The sequence below is a fragment of the Melanerpes formicivorus genome, unplaced genomic scaffold (genome assembly GCF_026170545.1).
Source record: "Melanerpes formicivorus ecotype bairdi unplaced genomic scaffold, bMelFor1.0.p_v2 SCAF_72, whole genome shotgun sequence".
Lineage (NCBI taxonomy): Eukaryota > Metazoa > Chordata > Aves > Piciformes > Picidae > Melanerpes > Melanerpes formicivorus.
The window spans coordinates 1,777,836-1,796,077 of NW_027142424.1; the positions used below are offsets into that span (position 1 = coordinate 1,777,836).

Sequence of the window (18,242 nt, forward strand, 5' to 3'; positions counted from 1 at the left end):
CCTCAAGTATGGATGGTGTGGAGGAGCAGGTTTTCTCACTTAATCCTTTGATAAATTGTGAGTGCTTTGTTTCTAACCTCACTGCCTGGTAAAAGTCATTGAAGGTCTCCCAAAGGCATGCCAAATTAGTTTCTGCTCTCACTGAAGCAGTGTGCCTAAGCTCCAGCGTTAGCAAAGAGCTGTTGCTGCAGAACCTGCCCTATTATCTCTCTCTTTTGTTGCTGTAATGATCTATGTGAAGTAATTACAAAAGCTTGTTTGTTTGAGTGACTAAAACCTGGTAGAGCCAGATGAATACTTCATCTACAAAATGACATGTTTCCTGAAAGTGGGGCTTAGTAGCGATTGTGCAAGGAAAATGAAGTGGAGCAGCACGTACTCCCCAGTGCAATCAGAGGTAGCTTTCCAGAATGCTCTGGTGTTGTGTTCTTATGCTGGATGTATTCTTCCTGTGCAGATTATCTCGATAATGGCAATAATAAAATGGCAATCCAGCAAGCAGATAAACTGCTCAAGAAACACAAGGATCTTCACTGTGCAAAGGTAGGTGTGACTGTGATGTGCTGGCCTCCTTTGGGGAGCGTAGCTCTGAGACCTGGAGTGTTTCACTCTGCCTTTCAACCAGGGACCATGGTGTTGTAATGAACCCTCTGGAACATCTTGGACTGTTCTAATTCACAGTTAATTCACAGAGTTTTGCCTGAAAACTGTTACTGATCCTTTCCATGAGGTGTTTCTAATGACCACAGTGTGGTTGGTTGCGGATGAGTTAATTGTCAGAGCCACTGCCAGCAACCCTGGCACATGGTCTGGGATACTTATCTGGGATAGCTTGGACACAAGCATTTCTCTGAGAGGTGTAGTCCTCAGTAAAACATAACACAGTGATTTTGGAGGCATTTGCTCTTCTGCTTCTTGTTTGATGCCCTCCTTGCTGTGCCCCTGTTGAAGGGAAAGGAGTTCTGCTCCTCAGTTTGCTGAACGTATCACTTCATTTCTACTTTTCTCTTTTCCCCTTGAGTTTTCCTTTACAGGAAAGCTTCCCAAGGTGAGGTCTGTGCCACTGACCCTAATCCCATCTGTGTCACTTCTGTCTGGGCAGTTATGGAAAGGAAAAAAAATAATTTCTGAAGGAGTGGTGAGGTTTCAGGCTGCAGGTGGGGAGAACTGAGCAGCAGCTGATGCCTTGGAGTAGTCTGCACGTCTGTTCAGAGATGCAAAGCTATGCTGTTTGGTTCAGCTTGCATTTGGAGGTTTTCCTTTGCAGCTGTGTGGATTAGGGGGTTAATAATACCTGAAGTTCTGTAGATGTGGGGTGGTTGGGTGAAGGCCCTTCTGGAGAGGATTTTCACCTCTGACTGCCAGCTGTGTTTCTAATGGCTGCCTTTGTGTTGTCTCAATAGGTTCTAAAGGCAATTGGCTTGCAGAGAACTGGCAAGCAGGATGAAGCCTATGCTCTGGCACAAGAAGTAGCAGCGCTTGAGCCCACAGATGACAATTCCTTGCAAGCACTAACCATCCTTTACCGGGAAATGCACAGACGTAAGCTTTTCCCTTTGCCTCTCCTAAGCATTGTGATGATTTACCTTCTCCCAGAAGTATGTGTGACCTACAGCTTCATGGGACATGTGCTGAGTCCAGGGTTTGTGTCCTGGATGTGTGATTAGGCTCAGGGAAGTTAAGTGATGCCTCTTCTAAATGTCCCTTAGTCTCTAGTGATGGCCATAAAGCAAAGGACCTTGTTGAGGCTTCTTTCATTATGTGCATGTTAAGAATCATCCATCACCATCAGCCTGTGAGGTCATTTATTATTTCCTAATGAAAGCTATTGGAATTTGTTGTCAGTGGATGTGGTGATGATGACAGATGATGTGGTCTGTGGTTTGGAGTGTGCTTAGTGCTGTGAGACTGTAGGTGAGGGGTTCAGGCCTCAAGAAGCTGTGACAAACAGAAGGCAAGTCCTGGCCTCTCAGTTTGGCCACTTCATCTTTTTGAGTAGGGTTTCTTGTGGTGATGAGGTGTATTTAAAAACACTGAATCAGGAATGTTTGAGTGGTGGAGAGAGATAAACTGCATATGCTTTTCTGAAAGAAAGCTTATCTACAGCTCTAAACAGTTATTGGTTCTGGCAGCTTCAGTGTGGTTCTTGGTGGTGGTAGCAGCAGCACTTACTGCTGAGTTGGAGCAATGGCAGTGAGGTGAGACAGCTTCTGCAGAAATGGGTAGTTGGTATCAGTCTGCAATCCAGTGCTTCCTTACTCTCTCTTAGTTTGTTTCTGTCTATCTCTGTGTGGAATGAAAGCATCATTTCTTGAATAATAGGAAATGTGTCTGTGTGTGCTTGCAGTGTAAACCTCTGAAAGTGCCAAAGGCCCTTCTGTGATTCTGAGCAACTTGCATAAGCATGTACTCAGGTTTCTAACTTCTAGCTCTCTATCTCAGAAAGGAAATAACGAGTGTCAAGCACTTCCACTTTTGGTCCTGCAAGGAAATTGACATTAGATGCTTTGTGTGTGTTTGTGGAGGATATGTAAACTATGTGAAAGACAAATTACAGTTGGTTTCCTAAATACTACACAGATCTGATTGTATGTGTAAGGAAAAGCAATCAGGGAGGCTGTAAATAGGAGAAAGTTCTGCATATTTTAGTACCCTAAGTATTTAGTCATGATGATCCTATTAGTGAGGAGTGCAGTGTGAAGTATTTTCCTTGTTAAAATAAGAGGCAGTTGGGAAGGAACAGGATATGACTAACACAAGTGAACCTGCAGTAAGAGAAACTGATTTAATACGAGGCTCTGAAGATGTTCTGTGTTTTGATCCCTGATTCACCCGGAGCAGTCATTCTGCTAGGAGGAGAAATTTGTATTCAGTTTAATGCTCCACAGTAGATAAACTTTCTTAAGATAAAAGGCTGAAGTGCTTCTGATGGGTTCAGTGGCTGCTGGTAACTCAATTTGGTTTGTGGGGGGGTTTTTTAAGCTCCTTTGACTGGTGTCTGTATGCATGGGGTCTTGGGGCAGAGTGCATGGTTCCTGTGGTTGCCGAGTGCAGATTGTTCCTCAGCATTGCTGATGCTATCTTTTGGTGGCTGTGCTTTAAAATGATTCCCCAATTGGTGTTAACTCGAGCATCTGGTTTTGGTTTAGCTGAACTGGTAACTAAACTTTATGAGGCAGCTGTAAAGAAGGTTCCCAACAGTGAAGAGTATCACTCCCATCTCTTCATGGCCTATGCCAGGGTCGGAGAATACAAGAAGATGCAACAGGTATGGTCAACAATGTGTGGTGTGGGTGTTTGAAGCTGTTGGGGTGGGGGGTTTCTGTGTATCTTACTGTGAATGCCTTCTCTTACTGTAAGGCATCTTCCTGAAAGCTAAGCTGGGTTCATGCAGAAGTTACACTCCATGTTGGATTTCACAGGAAGGCTTAAAAGGCAGCTGTTTAGAGGGGGTCTGAAGATAAAGGCTTTCTTTTCCTTACCTGGGATAGGACAACTGTGCCTTCTGTGTGTCTGTCTGATGGAATATGTTGATTATTTTGGGGGGTTTTGTCAGTCTGTCATGAGCAGCGTGGTGGTTACGTATGAGGAGGTGTATTTGAAAAGGAATTCTGGGATAGAGAGAAGAGCTAGCAAGATCATAGAATCAGTCAGGGTTGGAAGGGGGCACAAGGATCAGCTAGTTCCAACCCCCCTGCCATGGGCAGGGACACCTCACACTAGATCAGGCTGGCCAGAGCCTCATCCAGCCTGGGCTTAAACACCTCCAGGGACGGGGCCTCAACCACCTCCCTGGACAACCCATTCCAGGGCTTTCACCACTTTCATGGTGAAGAACTTCCTCCTCACCTCCAGCCTGAATCTCCCCACCTCCAGCTTCATTCCATCCCCCCTAGTCCTATCACTACCTGAGATCCTGAGAAGTCCCTCCCCAGCCTTCTTGTAGGTCCCCTTCAGATACTGGATCTTCCATCCATCTTAGAAACTTGCTTTACTCCATAATTTGCTGATGTCTTCGGGAAGAAGAAAGGTCATCTTGCCCATGCCCTTACCTGTGGAATCTAACATAGAAATAGGCTTGTGTTGGTTATAACTCAGAGAAGGCAAACTAAAAAGCCCTGCCTTTTAGTACATCTTGCTACTCAGCTGGCAGAACAGTGTTGAGCTGGTTAGTTTGTTTTCATCCATCCCAATTAGGTGCCTGGAGAATGCCTATAAATGGAAGATTCTTTTCAGGCATGCACACTCACTCTTCTCTCTAAAAAAGCACAGAGTGCCAAGCAGATGAGCCCTGAGCTCCCTCTCATCCCCACTGAGTTCAGGTGACTTGAACTTTTATACAAGTTTGGTTTAAATAATGGAAAGAATATATTGAGCAGGAGTGTCACTCTCCATTGTGTGCTGTTGGAGTTCAGGCTGTAGAGAGGGTCTAAGATGTGCATGAAATTCCAAGCCTCGTATGTGAATCAAAACTTCAGAGATGTGGCTGGATGTTGATTGTACAACCATGAGGGGGGGAAAATGACAGATAATGATATTTAACATTTATGGGGCCTTTTGTATGTTTTAAATGCCATGCAAGCAAGTATCTACCTAACTTATCTAGGCATTGTCAGAAAGGAGGATGTTCCAGATTGGCCTGTGGTCTCTAAGACCTAAACACTTGGAGGTGCAAAGTGTGTGGATGCTGTCTGGTTGGAGAGGGAGAATAAACTTCAGTGTCCTCTGTTCTGGGGTATTTCAGGTTGAAGTACTGAATCCACAGTCAGGAAATGCAAAGGTCCATCTGTGGTAGCAGACTGTGTTATACCCAGTTAATTACAGATTTCCTGGGGGAAAAAGTGGTGTCCTTCATGATATTCAGGCACTAGAAATCTGAGAGAGAAATGTGTGAATAGCTCTGTGTGGTAGGCTAGAAATTTGGCTCTCCTTTGATCCACCAAGCTTTCAGCTTGACCTTTGTTTAACCACAGCTTTGCATGTATAGGTGACCTCATGTTTCAGGTATCCATGTATTAACTGAGTGATGAAGGATAGCTGCTTCTGTCAGGTCCTGACTGAGCACACCAGTGAAAATCATCACTGGAAATAGCATTCTCACTCTGAAAGAATAGGTCTTCTACTTCCTGATGTGGTTGCCACTTCTAATTAAAGCTGTCATCTGTTTTGGCAGTCACACATGCTTGTACTTGTTGCTGATCCTTGTCAGACCTGATCTTTGAAGCATTTTCACCCTCTTTTCTTCTTCAGTAATGTGTGTGTTGGGATGGAAGGGCTGATAAGAGTCTTCCCATGATGTTAATTTTCTGTTGTCTGCTGCCTTCATTGCTGCTTAGCTTGTGTTGGCTGTCATGAGAGCAGATACATTTCAGGAATGCTAAAACTGTGTCTTGTGTTTTTCAGGCTGGAATGGCACTTTACAAGATTGTACCCAAAAATCCATACTATTTTTGGTCTGTGATGAGCTTGATCATGCAGGTGTGTAGAGTGTTGCAAATGAGTTTGGCTTTCAGTGCAGGTATAGTGCAAATACAGAAATGTTCTGAGTGAAAAGTAGCAGAGATGAAGTAAAATGTGTTTGAACTGTTTCTGTGTGATGCTGGGAGAAGGACTGAGCCCTCCTGATGTGTCCCAGGTGAATGCTGCAGTTTTTGCTGTAAAGACAATCATAGAGTGCACTGGGTTGGAAGGGACTTTTAAAGGCTACCTAGTCCAACCCCCTTGCACTCAGCAGGGATATCTGCAACTAGAGCAGGTTGCTCAGAGCCTCAAACCACCTTACCTGGAATGGTTCCAGGGGTGGGGCATCTACCACCTCTCCAGGTAACTTCCTCCAGGGTCTCACCACCCTCAGTGTCACTGCTAGAAAAAAATCTGCACCCAGCTTTCTGATCATCCCCTTTAAGTACTGAAAGGCCACAGGAATGTCTCCTTGGAGCTTCTCCAGGCTGAACAACCCCAGCTCTCTCAGCCTGGCCTCGCAGCAGAGGGGTTCCAGCCCTCCCATCATTGCTGTGGGGCCCTACTGTCTTTTCAGTTAGAGCGCTAACGAATAAACCCTCAGACATCTGCAGCTCCTTAAGTGGAGCTGTTCCTCTCTGTAACTAGGTTGCAAAGAATCTAGGAGGAAATAAATGAGAGCTCTGGGCTTACTGCATCTTCAAGACTGCAAAAGGTCTGCAGGAGCAGAGCACAGATGAGCTGTGCCACTGTTATCTGAGAGATTGGGGCGCTGCTCAGACAGCCTGCCAGTGCTGGCCAAACAAACAATGACCATGGGGGCATTCAGCACCTTCTCTAGAATACTGTACCATGGAAAATGTAAATGTGTTCTTGCTCCATGTTACTTGCCATGGGTGGTGTGTGCCTAGATGAAAGGCTCTCTGGATGATGTAATCCAAAGTGAGCTTTTCTGTCTATCACTGGTTTTATTGCTGCCTCTTACCAGAGCAGTCGCTCTCCGCACGTGACACGGCAGCTCTAAATGTGGTTTTGCTGGGGGGGGATTAAAGCATCTGGGTTTGTTGGTTGGTGGTTTGGGTTTTTTTTCTTCTTCTCATGAGCAAAAAGCAGTGGGTGGGACAACACCAAAGGCTGATGCTGTTAGAATAATTCTTCTCTTCCTCAGTCTATTTCAGCACAGGATGAAAACCTCTCAAAGACGATGTTTTTGCCGCTAGCTGAGAGAATGGTGGAAAAAATGGTGAAGGAGGATAAGATTGAAGCTGAGGCTGAAGTAAGGCTTGGTTTGTACATTACTGAGACAAGGAATGCACTGTTAAAGGAAGCTGATTCTTTTAACAGGGTTCCAGGATAATAATCAGCAGTGTTCTGGGTGTAAATGAGAGTGTAGTGGGCCAGAAGGAAAACCAAGAGCAGAGGGTTGAGAGTGATTTGGAATCATGTGGCCAAGGGATTTTTTTGGCATTTGATGTGACTGATGAAGCAATTGGGCTTGCTCCCTGGGAGGCCCCAAGAGAAACTTCAGGACTGAGAATGGAAAAAAAAAGACCTAAATTCCTGCATGTTCCACCCTCTGGGATGCTAAAGATAGCTTTGCAGGCCTGGCTATCTCCTCTTGCTAATGACAGTAACACAAGACACTCTATTTCTTGGCCCACCTGTGTATTGTTTTACCAGCAAATTTCATTGCAGTCTCATCTTTCTTTTAAGGTCGAGCTGTACTACATGATCCTGGAACGCTTGGAGAAGTATAAGGAAGCCTTAGATGTTGTGAGAGGAAAACTAGGAGGTAACTTCTGCTGTCAGTTAATAATCACAGCTGTGTGAAAGACACAGCAGTTCTTTGCTTCAGATTTGTTCACTGGTCCAAAAAAAACAGGGCTGTAAGAAGCCTGACTTAGCAACAGGTTCAAACAGTGATGCAAACAAGGTGCTCTCATTCAAGCTAGGTTTACATAACTACCCTTGCTGATGATATGTAAGCATTATTTAGTGATGAACTTTGCAGCACTGTGACTACTTAGCAGTAGTAGATCAACAGCACATTGTTAAAAATTCCTGATACCCTCCATTTTTGGGGAGCAGTCAGATTTACATACATTTGCAGCTCGAAGGAACTGGGATATGAAGGTTTCCATAGGAAATCTGTCCTTTGAGAGCCTCTCTTCTGTTCTCCTACACTTAAACTGTTTTGCATGCTGAGCTATAATAAGAAGCTTTCTGCAGAAAGGAGAGAAGGAAGTGCATTGATTAAATAAACTTGCCCTTCTCTTTTTAATTTAGAGAAGCTGACAAGTGAGCTCCAGAGCCGTGAGAACAAGTGTATGGCGATGTATAAGAAGCTGTGTAGGTGGCCAGAGTGCAACGCGCTGTCAAGGAGGCTGCTGCTGAAAAAGTGAGATGGTATTTCTGCAGTCCTGCTGGAAAAAAAAACAACCTGAAAGGCTGCTTGTGAATTGCCTTGTGGAGTAGCTCCTGGAAATGGTGGTTAAAATAGAGGAGGATCTCACAGCAATCCCAAACCTGAGGAAAATGGGCAGCAGAACGGAACGTCAAAGGGACATGGGGAAGGTCACGAGGAGAATCAGTGTCAGGGTTTTATTGCAACAGTAATGCAATAAAATTCTGGTTACCTGCTTAGTTCTAAAGGCTATGCTGGTTGTGCAGCTTTAATTTTCCTGATGAGAGAGCAGAACTGCACTTTCATTTCATTTTCTGGAATCTCATTTCTCTCCCTTGGCCAGCCTTCGTACTGGGAAATATATGTGATGCTTCGAACAGATGTGTCAGGAGAGAGCATAGCAGGATGATCAAATCCATCTCTTGGAACTGTCAAGAGAGATTTGTTGTTTGCTTTTCATGTGTAGCTGTGTCCTAATCTTAAATATAAGTGAAATACAGAGGAGAAATATCTGCCTTAGCATTTTGTGGGGGTATTAATGAGCTCTGGTTGGAATATAAATGCTCATAGGAGAGTTTGTAGCTTGCTTTATTGGAGGTTTCCTTTAATGTGCTTCAAGAAATACAGGGTGATGGCATTCTCCTTCTCAAGGAGAAATGATTCTTGTTCCAGTTGGGTTTTCTGTAATACTCACATGTGCTAGTCCTGAAGTTCAGCTTTTTCAAGGAATGCAGCTTTAGAAGTGAGTTTTTGTTTTGGCAATTCCCTAAACTTTGGTTTGTGCCTGATTTTTGTTTAACTTTGGTTTGTGCCTGATTTTTGTTTAACTTTGGTTTGTGCCTGATTTTTGTTTCAGCTCAGATGATTGGCAGTTTTATATAACTTACTTTGATTCAGTGTTTCAACTCATTGATGAGTCCTGGATACCTCCAGCAGAAGAAGAGCAGTAAGTTAACAGTTTTGCTGTGGGTTTGGTTTCCCTGTGTGCTGCAGTGAATTGTTTGCACTCTGTTAATCTACTGATAGCACTACGGTGCTGTCTGTGTCTTGGGTGCCTTCTTGAGATCAGTGATGTGTTCTCCCTTTGCTTTGGAGACTGGCAGTAGATTATTGGAGTGAGCTGTTTAAGGAGTGGGTTTTGCACTATAGAACTCTTCCAGTTCATGTCTTTCATGCTGACTGAATTAGAGAGTCCATCGTGCCAGATTTTCTTAAGAGTATCCTGGGAACATGCTGAGCATGTGTTATCAATGGGAGAAATTAAGAACCTTTTGTCTCTTAATTTTGCAGCTCTTTGGAAGGAGAGGTTCACTATTCTATAGAACAAGCTGTGAAATTTATAGAAGAGAGGATAACAGAAGAGTCTAAGAGCTCTCGGCCGCTCCGGGGACCATATTTAGCTAAGCTGGAGCTGATCAGACGCTTGCGGTACAGAGGCTGTAATGATGAATATAAACTAGGTAAGAGCCACTAACTGGGTGATGAATGCAGCTGTTAGAGAGAACACAAACTTGGAACAAGCTCCTTGCTAAATCATTGAGTTAAGTGCAATGCCTGTTAGGAAAATGTACATGCTGTTCTGTGCATGGAAAGCATTCTGAAATGTCCAGAGAAGGGCCACAAGGATGATCAGAGGGCTGGAGCACCTCTCCTATGAAGACAGACTGAAAGAGTTGGGGCTGTTCAGTCTGCAGAAGAGAAGGCTCCGAGGTGACCTAATTGTGGCCTTCCAGTATCTGAAGGGGGCTACAAGAAGGCTGAGGAGGGACTTCTCAGGATCTCAGGTAGTGATAGGACTAGGGGGAATGGAATGAAGCTGGAGGTGGGGAGATTCAGGCTGGAGGTGAGGAGGAAGTTCTTCGGCATGAGAGTGGTGAAGCCCTGGAATGGGTTGTCCAGGGAGGTGGTTCAGGTCCTGCCCCTGAAGGTGTTTAAGACCAGGCTCTGGCCAGCCTGATCTAGTGTGGGGTGTCCCTGCCCATGGCAGGGGGGTTGGAACTGGGTGATCCTTGTAGTCCCTTCCAACCCTGACTGATACTATGAAAGTATTAGAAGGTGAGCCTTGAGGAAAAGGAAGCAATTGCAGACTGCTCCAGGGCCTGAAGGAGGCAGGGAATTTCCATAAGGACCTCTGAGATGGAGAAGCATAACAGCACTGATAGGGCACTGAAAAGTGCATTCTTGATGCACTGCCTTTGTAGAAGTCCTGCTGTTAGCTGTAACCTCTGGGTGGTTTTTCATCTAAGTGTTCTGGCAGTAGTGGCAGATTGTGCTTTTTAAAAACTTCCATTTAAAAATCACATTTGGGGAATCAGTGAAGGGGAGAATGTGATTAGAGCAACATCTGTGCTACTTGCCAGTTCCTTTTGTATTCCCATCCAAAAATAAGTTGCTGTTAGATAAGTGGAGGCTGAGTGTGGCTGCCTGTTATGCTGAGCTCTTATCTGCCAGAGAAGCTTGAATGAAGCTTTTGGGGTTGTTTTTTCCCTTTCTGTGTCGTTGGTTACCAGAGGCTTTGTGCCTCTGTTAAAATCTGCACTGGTGCAGCTCTAAATTGCTGAAAAGAGGAGGCAGGGGGGGAAGGAGAAGCGTTACTGAAGAGTTCTCACAGCGATTTTACAGCCTGAACTTTTGCTGGAGCGTGTTAAAAAGGTGGTGGCCTTCTCTCCTAGGTGATCCAGAAGAGCTCATGTTCCAGTACTTTAAAAAATTTGGGGACAAACCCTGCTGTTTTACTGATCTCAAAGTGTTTGTGGATCTCCTCCCATCCAGCCAATACACAAAGGTAAGGAAAGGCGAAGAAGTGGTTGATCGATCTGCAGTGCTGGTTTGGACTCCGGTCGCTTTATCTGCTAATACCTGTGGGTCATGTTAAACTGGAAACTTCAAATGGTTGCCTTCTGTTTGAAATTTGGACAGCTCTGCCCTGCAGAAAGTACAATGAGTATCTGAATACACTGAGCCATTTTATTCAGAGGGGGTTTTGCTGCAGACTGAACAGTAAATTCGATCCTGCAGAGTCTTGGATCCAGATTAATTTGGATTGTTTATTGCCCTTCCAAGGGTGCTCTGAGGTTGGTCTTGGTTGGATTCTCATATCAAAAGTTAAAAACTCCTGTTGCTGAGAAGAGTTACAAATTCATGTCTTGTAACAAGCTCCCTAGGAGGTGTAGTTCAGTTGATAAGCCACCCCGTGAGCTCACTTTTAAATACATAATCTCTTGTCACTTCTCTTTAGAGATCACAAAATGCAGTCATGTAACCCTCCAGACAGCCCACCCTGTTCATGTGGTTGCAGTTCTCATTGCTGTCTACTGTAACTTTTGTGCCCTCCTTCCCAACCATCCCATTAAAGTTCTGTGTTTAATGGGAAGAATCTGCTCCCTTCTCTGGTGCAGGTAGAGTGTTGCAGAGGTATTTTGCTTGGCTGTGCTGCAGTGCTGAGGCACAGAGACCTTAACACTGATCAAGGGCTGCTGGAGAGAGAGAGAGAGAGAGACCTGTGGCAGCTCTTGCAGATTCTCTTTCCAAAACAAGCTCTTTCTAGCTGTAAAGACAATTTGTGCAGAGTCATGAGCTGCTTGCTGAATGACTTCAGCAGCTGGGAATCCTGTCATTCACCCATTGTTTCTCTAAGCCATTGTGTGAAATTATGGGAGCTGGGGAGGGCTAGAGGGAGACTCCTGGCTCAGCCAGAGGATGCTGCTAAAATGTTTGTAAACAATGTGCACAGGGGTGGTGTTTTCTTAGCTTACTGAACTATTTTTTGACTGCTGGTCTGAGGTCTTCCCACAGGCTCACTGCTAAAGGAATGATGGCTCTGACATGTATGAGTTGCTGCTGATGCTGGATGTTAAAATGTGTGCTTTTACCCCAGTGGCAAGAGATGTGGTCAGGAGGGTGTTTCACTTGTAGTTATGGAAATGGTGATACCATGGCAAGGTAACCCTGAGGTACTGAACAGGTTTAATCCTGACAGGAAAGAAATTCTAAACCTGGAGCAGAGGTGTAATGGTATTTAATGAAAAGAAGAACAGTCAAGGCTGCAGTTTTGTCACAGTGCTTGTGAAAACCACGACTTCAGATTGTCTAAAATTATCTGATTGGCCTTAAAATGAGAGCAAGAGGAAATGGCCTGAAATTGTGCCAGGGGAGGGTTAGGTTGGAAATTAGGAAACATTTCTTTCCTACAAGAGTGGTCAGGGATTGGAACAGGCTGCCCAAGGAGGCAGTGGAATCACCATCCCTGGAGGTATTGAAAGATGTGGGCATGGCACTCTGGCACGCAGTTTAGTGGTGTTGGTTGATGGTTGGACTTGATTGTCTTGGAGGTTTTTTCCAGTTCTATGATTCTGTATGAAAACTGCTGCAGATTTAGTGAGTCAGCAGTAAATATCAGTGATGCTGTGTTGAACTGACATGTTAATGACAGTAATGTCAGTGACATTATGACATACTTATGTATTTGAATGTCTTGGACCCAGTGTGTGGTTCTTTGGCTGTGATCCCTCTGAAGGGTGTCTGCAGCAGTTTAACTGGCTCAAGAAGGAGGTTTGGTGTGCTGAAAAGCCTCAAAGTGTTAAGTTACTTGAAATATTTCTAGACTGTCTTAGATTTATTCTTGTTTCCCAAGCTTTGAATAGAATAGAATAAACCAGGTTGGAAGAGACCTTCAAGATCATCGCGTCCAACCTATCATCCAACACCACCCAACCAACTAAACCATGCAACCAAGCACCTTATCAAGTCTCCTCCTGAACACCTCCAGTGAGGGTGACTCCACCACCTTCCCAGGCAGCCCATTCCAATGGGCAATCACTCTCTCTGTGTAAAACTTCCTCCTAACCTCCAGCCTAAACCTCCCCTGGCACAGCCTGAAACTGTGTCTTCTTGTTCTGGTACTGGGTGCCTGGGAGAAGAGACAAACATCTGCCTGGCTACAACCTCCCTTCAGGTAGTTGTAGAGAGCAGTAAGGTCACCCCTGAGTCTCCTCCTCTCCAGGCTAAGCAACCCCAGCTCCCTCAGTCTCTCCTCATAGGGCTTGTGTTCCATCTTTGGCTTGTCTCAAAGCCAAAGATGCTGAAGGTTCCTGTATCCCAGGTAAATAGCAGGGGCACACTGATGCATACACAGCCAGGGGTCTTTTTCCTGTTTTCCTCTATTTTAAGAGTTCTGATCAGTATTACAGTTCAGTAGCCATGATGGACCACTAGACACAGGAGATACTCCAGAAATAATCATCACAACCTCAGTCTTGATTTCTTAGAGGTGTAAATTAGAGTTTGCAGCCTAGTGATTAGGTTGACCTTGCTCAGCTTGGCAAAATCTCAAACTGAACAGATTTCTCAATGTGATCTTCAGCAAAATCCATGGGAAAGCTGGGATTTGTGAGCATGGGGTTGTGTGTTCCTCCTGTCTAGCTGCAGGCATGCATTTGCTGCAGGTCTTGTCTTTCAAGGTCAAATGTAGTAAAGATGACTAAGTTTGCTTTAGCTCAGCTGGAAGTTTGTAAATGCCGTTGGATTTTTAGGGCACCGAAGCCGCTGCCCAGTCCTGCCTGTGTGTGGGGAGAAGTCTGCTGCTAATTGTAAACAGGTTGCTTTCCTTACAAGTTAATTCAAGAAGTCATTAATTAGAGTTCATGACCTCACTGATTACAGCACATTACTTCAGAGCTGAGAGAAACTGTAATAGCTAATACAAACCCACTGTTTCCTGGAAGTGTGCTGTGAAGCTGTTCGGTAACTAATGATTTTAATTGCATCTGTTATGCTGTGAGTGTTAACAGGTGCTTGAACTCCCTCCTGTGTCAGCTATTGGAAACTTGCCTGGGATTTATTTTTTCCTCCATCTGTTGGATGAAACCTAATAAATGTATTGAGTGCAGCCAGAGCTGTGTGCTCACCATCTCCAAGAAACATAATAATACAAAATACACATTGAAAAGAGGTCTTTAACCACTGATTCCAGCGAGGCATCAGGGTTGATGTTGACATTTCCACCTTGCTTGGCTGTCTTCCTTCTGGGTTTGAAGGAGGGAATGCTGTTTGTGCAGCCCCAGATGCCCTGCAGAATTTAACAGCAGTGTTTCTTTTTCAGTTCATCAGTCAGTTGCTGGAAGTAATCCCTCTGTCAGCAGCAGCAGAGGGTGAGATTGCGCTGCCGGCCGACATCAAAGCCCTGCAACAGCATTTGTGTGTGGTGCAGCTCTCCAGATTGCTTGGCATCTACCACACCATGGAGAAGCAGCAAAAGCTGACTGTGGTCCAGGAGTTGATGTTAAGATACCGCCATGGATTGGAATTTGGTGAGAGAAACCTTGAAATTAGTGTTTGAGTTCGCTTGCAGCTGATGAGCTTCTTCAGGGCTTGCAGCTGATGAGCTTCTTCAGGGCTTGCAGCTGATGAGCTTCTTCAGGGGGACTGAACGGTACAAACGCTGATGGCCCTCATTGTGCTGCTAGATAATACTTTGCTTTCTCCTTCGTGATTACATCCTTGGGTGTGCCTGAATGATCCATTTCCTTTTGAGCGTTCTCCTTTTCAGTTGTGCATCTGAAAGATAAAGGAGACATTCCTGGGTAGTTCAGATGGTACATTTGTATCTCTGCAAAACTGCCTGTGCCTCTGAGCAGAGCCAGGCTTTATCACTGGTCAGATGCACAGGCAAGAATATCCATTTGTAAATCTTGCAGTGGGAGGAGAGCCTTTCCTTCTCCAGCAGGTGGGAACTTAGGAAGAACTCTGGATGTTACAAACGAAGCTGTAGTTACTACCTGTCAGATAGTTGTGGTGTTTTGATAGTGCTGGCAAGGTGAGAAGCAGCTGACAGCAATGGTAGTAATTGAAGGGTAACCTTTCTTTTTTTTCCCCCTTCATTTTAGGGAAATCTTGTTTGAAAACTGAGCTGCAGTTTTCAGATTATTACTGTCTGCTTGCAGTTCACCTGCTGCTGGATTTGTGGCTAGAAGGTACGTTCCTAAAATTGTGTCTTGCTTAATGCTGCCCTGGATGGTTGTGATGGGGAGATTGTGTCCCCATGGCCAGCCTGTACCTGGCATGGCTTGTCAGGCCCTCAGCTTTCTGAGTTTTATCTTGCTGTGGGGTGTTTCAGGAGCCACTCTGTTCAGCTGGTGCTCTATCTGAATCTCACTGATCTCTAAAGGTGTTTAATTTTTCAGATTAATTCTTGTAAGTCCTGGCAGAGCTTTGCTGATGAGTCTCAAGCTCAGTGCTGGCTGTATTCAGGAGGTTGTTCCAAGTTTCCCATGTAGCTTCTACCTCTGTATGAGTTCTGCTGACAGCTCTATTCTGATAGCAGAGGCATTTGAAAGCATTCCTTTTCCTTGCTGGTATACTTTGTCATTTGGAGTCCCTGATTCTATACCTTCTCCTGAGACCCACTGAGTATTCCTGTACTCCACATTCGCTCTGCCTCCTAGTCTCTTAATCCCACAGTCAGTTTCCAGTAGTGGCTGTTCATATTCCTGCCCCTCAGTGTAGCTCTCAATTACACCTTTATGTTTAACCTGAGTGAATCCATCATCAGATTCCTGGCAGGTCACTGGTGGAGCATGGCCTCTTGACTTCCTGCTCTTTTCACAGAGTCATAGAATTGTTTGGGTTGGAAGGGACTGTAAAGATCGTCTGGTTCCAACCCCCTGCTGTGGGGGTTAGACCAGGTTGCTTAGCAAGTTTGCCCAGGTTGCCCAAGAGTTTGCCTGGGAGTGCTGTGTATGTATAAACTCATCAGAGAAGGTCACTTCTGCAGCAGGCTCATGTGTGAGGGCTGTGCCCTGTACAGGGGTGAGCTAGATACTCCCTGTGAGGGATTACTGATTCACCTTTCCCTGTGAGAGCAGCTGCAGTGCTGGAATGGGTGGTGTTTGAAGTGCAGCAGTGTGGCTGAGAACTCTGATCAAAACCACATGGGACCATTTTGGGAGGTGTCTGATGTCAGGAAGCTTCAATTCCCAAGTGAACCACACGGTCTGCATTCAGTGCTTCTCTCTGACTTCTCTCTGCACGCTTTGTCTTTGTCACCAGGTGAAGAGACAGCTGTGTGGCAGTGCCTCGCTCTCCTGGAAGAAGGATTGTCTCACAGTCCTTCTAATGCCCAGTTTAAATTGCTGCTCATTCGAATCTACTGCAGGCTTGGTGCATTCGAACCTGTTGCCGAGCTCTATTCCAGCCTCGATGCCAAACACATCCAGCACGACACCATCGGGTGGGTAGTATATACTGAGAATAGTCACTGGTGGTGACCAGCAGCCAGCTCCCAGGTCTTTGGTTCCCTTTGCCTCCCCAAAGTTAGCAGATCATCAGATTTTCATACAGCCTCATGTGAAAAGGGTTTGGAATTGCATCTGCTGTAGCGTGCTCCCCTTCTCCTGGAATATCTTTCCTGAGTGGTTTTCCTCTCTTTGGGGTTTTCAGTGTTAACTAAATGGAGCCTGAAAGAAGTTTGTGCAATGTATATCTTGCTGCTCTGGCCTGATTTGTTGTTCAGCAAAGTTTGGGAGCACTAGTTAAAATAAACCCCCCAGATGGCCATGCCTGGGATTAAGTAAAGCTCTTGCACACCTAGCAAGGTGATGGAGCAACTCCAAGCCGCCGCATACTGGTTTAAAAACATCAGGAACGCCTTTCATTACTATTTTTAAAGCCTCAGTTTTACTGTGAGTGTTGTGAATGCCCTGTTATATCTTCAGGCTTTTCATTAAAGCCAGACTGTGCAGATCTCTGTTCAGAGCTGTCAGGATTCCCCAGGCTTGTGGGCTGATGTTTAACTTGTGTCTGTTGTCTTGCAGCTATCTCCTGACGCGTTATGCAGAGGCACTGGGCCACTACGCTGCTGCATCCCAATCCTGCAATTTTGCACTCAGGTTTTTCCACTCCAACCAGAAAGATGTAAGTTGAAAGGGATCTCTGTGTCTTTGTAACAGAAGTTTGTGCCCTGTGAGAGGGCTTACAGGAATGTAGTGGCTGAAAACATGGTAACAAGGAGGAACAGTAAGTGCAACAGCTTGGTAAAGATTGTCTCAACCTGGGTTTCTCATTACAAAGATTTGTAATTTGCTGTGTGTTGCTTGAGCTTTCTGTTTCCAAAAGCCAGTTTTAATGCTTCTCAGGATGCAGGTAGGATACTTCTAAATTAATTGATTGGGATTTTCTGCAATAATTTAAGTGAAATGGCAAATAAGTCCTGGTGTCGTATAACTTCTAGCAGTTTGTGGTTTGGTGATGGCTGTCCTGGGCACACAGGGGGGGGTGGGGAATGCATGTTGTTTTAAAAGGCAAGGAAAGCAGAAGGAACAAGGTGGGAGGAAAAAAAATGCATCTTCAAGGCTCAGCTTCACTGAAGGCAAAGGAGAACCAGTGACTGTGTTGTTTTAAAACAACAGGATCCAACTGCAAAACCTGTCCTTGTGCTAATGGGAACCACCTGGTTTATTCAGTTCACCCCTGAAGTGATGTGAATGGGGGAGGGAAGGGGGAGGTGTCTTGAATTGAGAGTCTTGGGACTAGAATGGAGATGATGATGAGGGGAAAGTGACTGAATTCTGCCAAAGGGATCAGGTGCTTCCTAAAATGCACACCATGCTCTAGGCACCTAGCATGCTGATTAGTAACTGCACTGTCAGTCTTACTTCAAAGATATACTCTGAGGTACTTTGTGATACATTCATAGGGGAAATAATCAATTCTGTTTCAGCATTCCCATGGAGTCCATGAAAAATAGGCTGGGGGGGGACTGCTCAGGATCTCAGGTAGTGATAGGACTAGGGGGAATGGAATGAAGCTAGAGGTGGGGAGATTCAGGCTGGATGTGAGGAGGAAGTTCTTCACCATGAGAGTGGGGAAGCCCTGGAATGGGTTGTCCAGGGAGGTGGTTGGGGCCCCATCCCTGGAGGTGTTTAAGCCCAGGCTGGATGAGGCTCTGGCCAGGCTGATCTAGTGTGGGGTGTCCCTGCCCATGGCAGGGGGTTGGAACTAGCTGATCCTTGTGGTCCCTTCCAACCCTGACTGATACTATGAAGTAGGAGAACAGTGGAGAGACAGGGAAGACAGGAGAACAGGAGGGGAAAAAAAGAGAGACAGTTTTTTAAGCCTTGGTGGAAACATATTAGGAAGTAGGAACAGAAAGAGTCTAGAATTGTGGCAGGGAAGTGTATGCATGTCAGTGCATCTCCCTAAAATGTGCTAGGAATTCCCATTCCAAGTGGGAATGTGTCCTGTGTATTCATATTTTGCAGTTTGACAGTGACTGATGAGAGGTAGGTGGAGAAAATTGGTTTTACTTTACTTTGTAAGAAACAAAGGTGCCATCAAATTGTAGCTCCTTCTAGTCAGCCACTGGCTAAGCTGGCTCCAAAGG

General features: G+C 45.2%; 1 protein-coding gene across 2 annotated transcripts in view; it reads left to right on the forward strand.

Annotated features, from left to right (window-relative positions):
• The window catches only part of NAA25 (N-alpha-acetyltransferase 25, NatB auxiliary subunit), a 34,326-nt gene that overhangs the window by 3,176 nt on the left and 12,908 nt on the right, over positions 1–18,242 (forward strand). For both annotated transcript variants that reach the window (XM_068163374.1, XM_068163375.1), the window contains exons 2-15: positions 458–543; positions 1,404–1,542; positions 3,150–3,268; positions 5,404–5,478; positions 6,629–6,736; positions 7,174–7,252; positions 7,747–7,858; positions 8,721–8,810; positions 9,155–9,324; positions 10,537–10,649; positions 13,965–14,172; positions 14,749–14,835; positions 15,911–16,091; positions 16,675–16,774. In XM_068163374.1, coding sequence (XP_068019475.1) covers positions 458–543; positions 1,404–1,542; positions 3,150–3,268; positions 5,404–5,478; positions 6,629–6,736; positions 7,174–7,252; positions 7,747–7,858; positions 8,721–8,810; positions 9,155–9,324; positions 10,537–10,649; positions 13,965–14,172; positions 14,749–14,835; positions 15,911–16,091; positions 16,675–16,774 — 1,667 coding nt within the window. The remainder of the gene's footprint in view (positions 1–457; positions 544–1,403; positions 1,543–3,149; positions 3,269–5,403; positions 5,479–6,628; positions 6,737–7,173; positions 7,253–7,746; positions 7,859–8,720; positions 8,811–9,154; positions 9,325–10,536; positions 10,650–13,964; positions 14,173–14,748; positions 14,836–15,910; positions 16,092–16,674; positions 16,775–18,242) is intronic.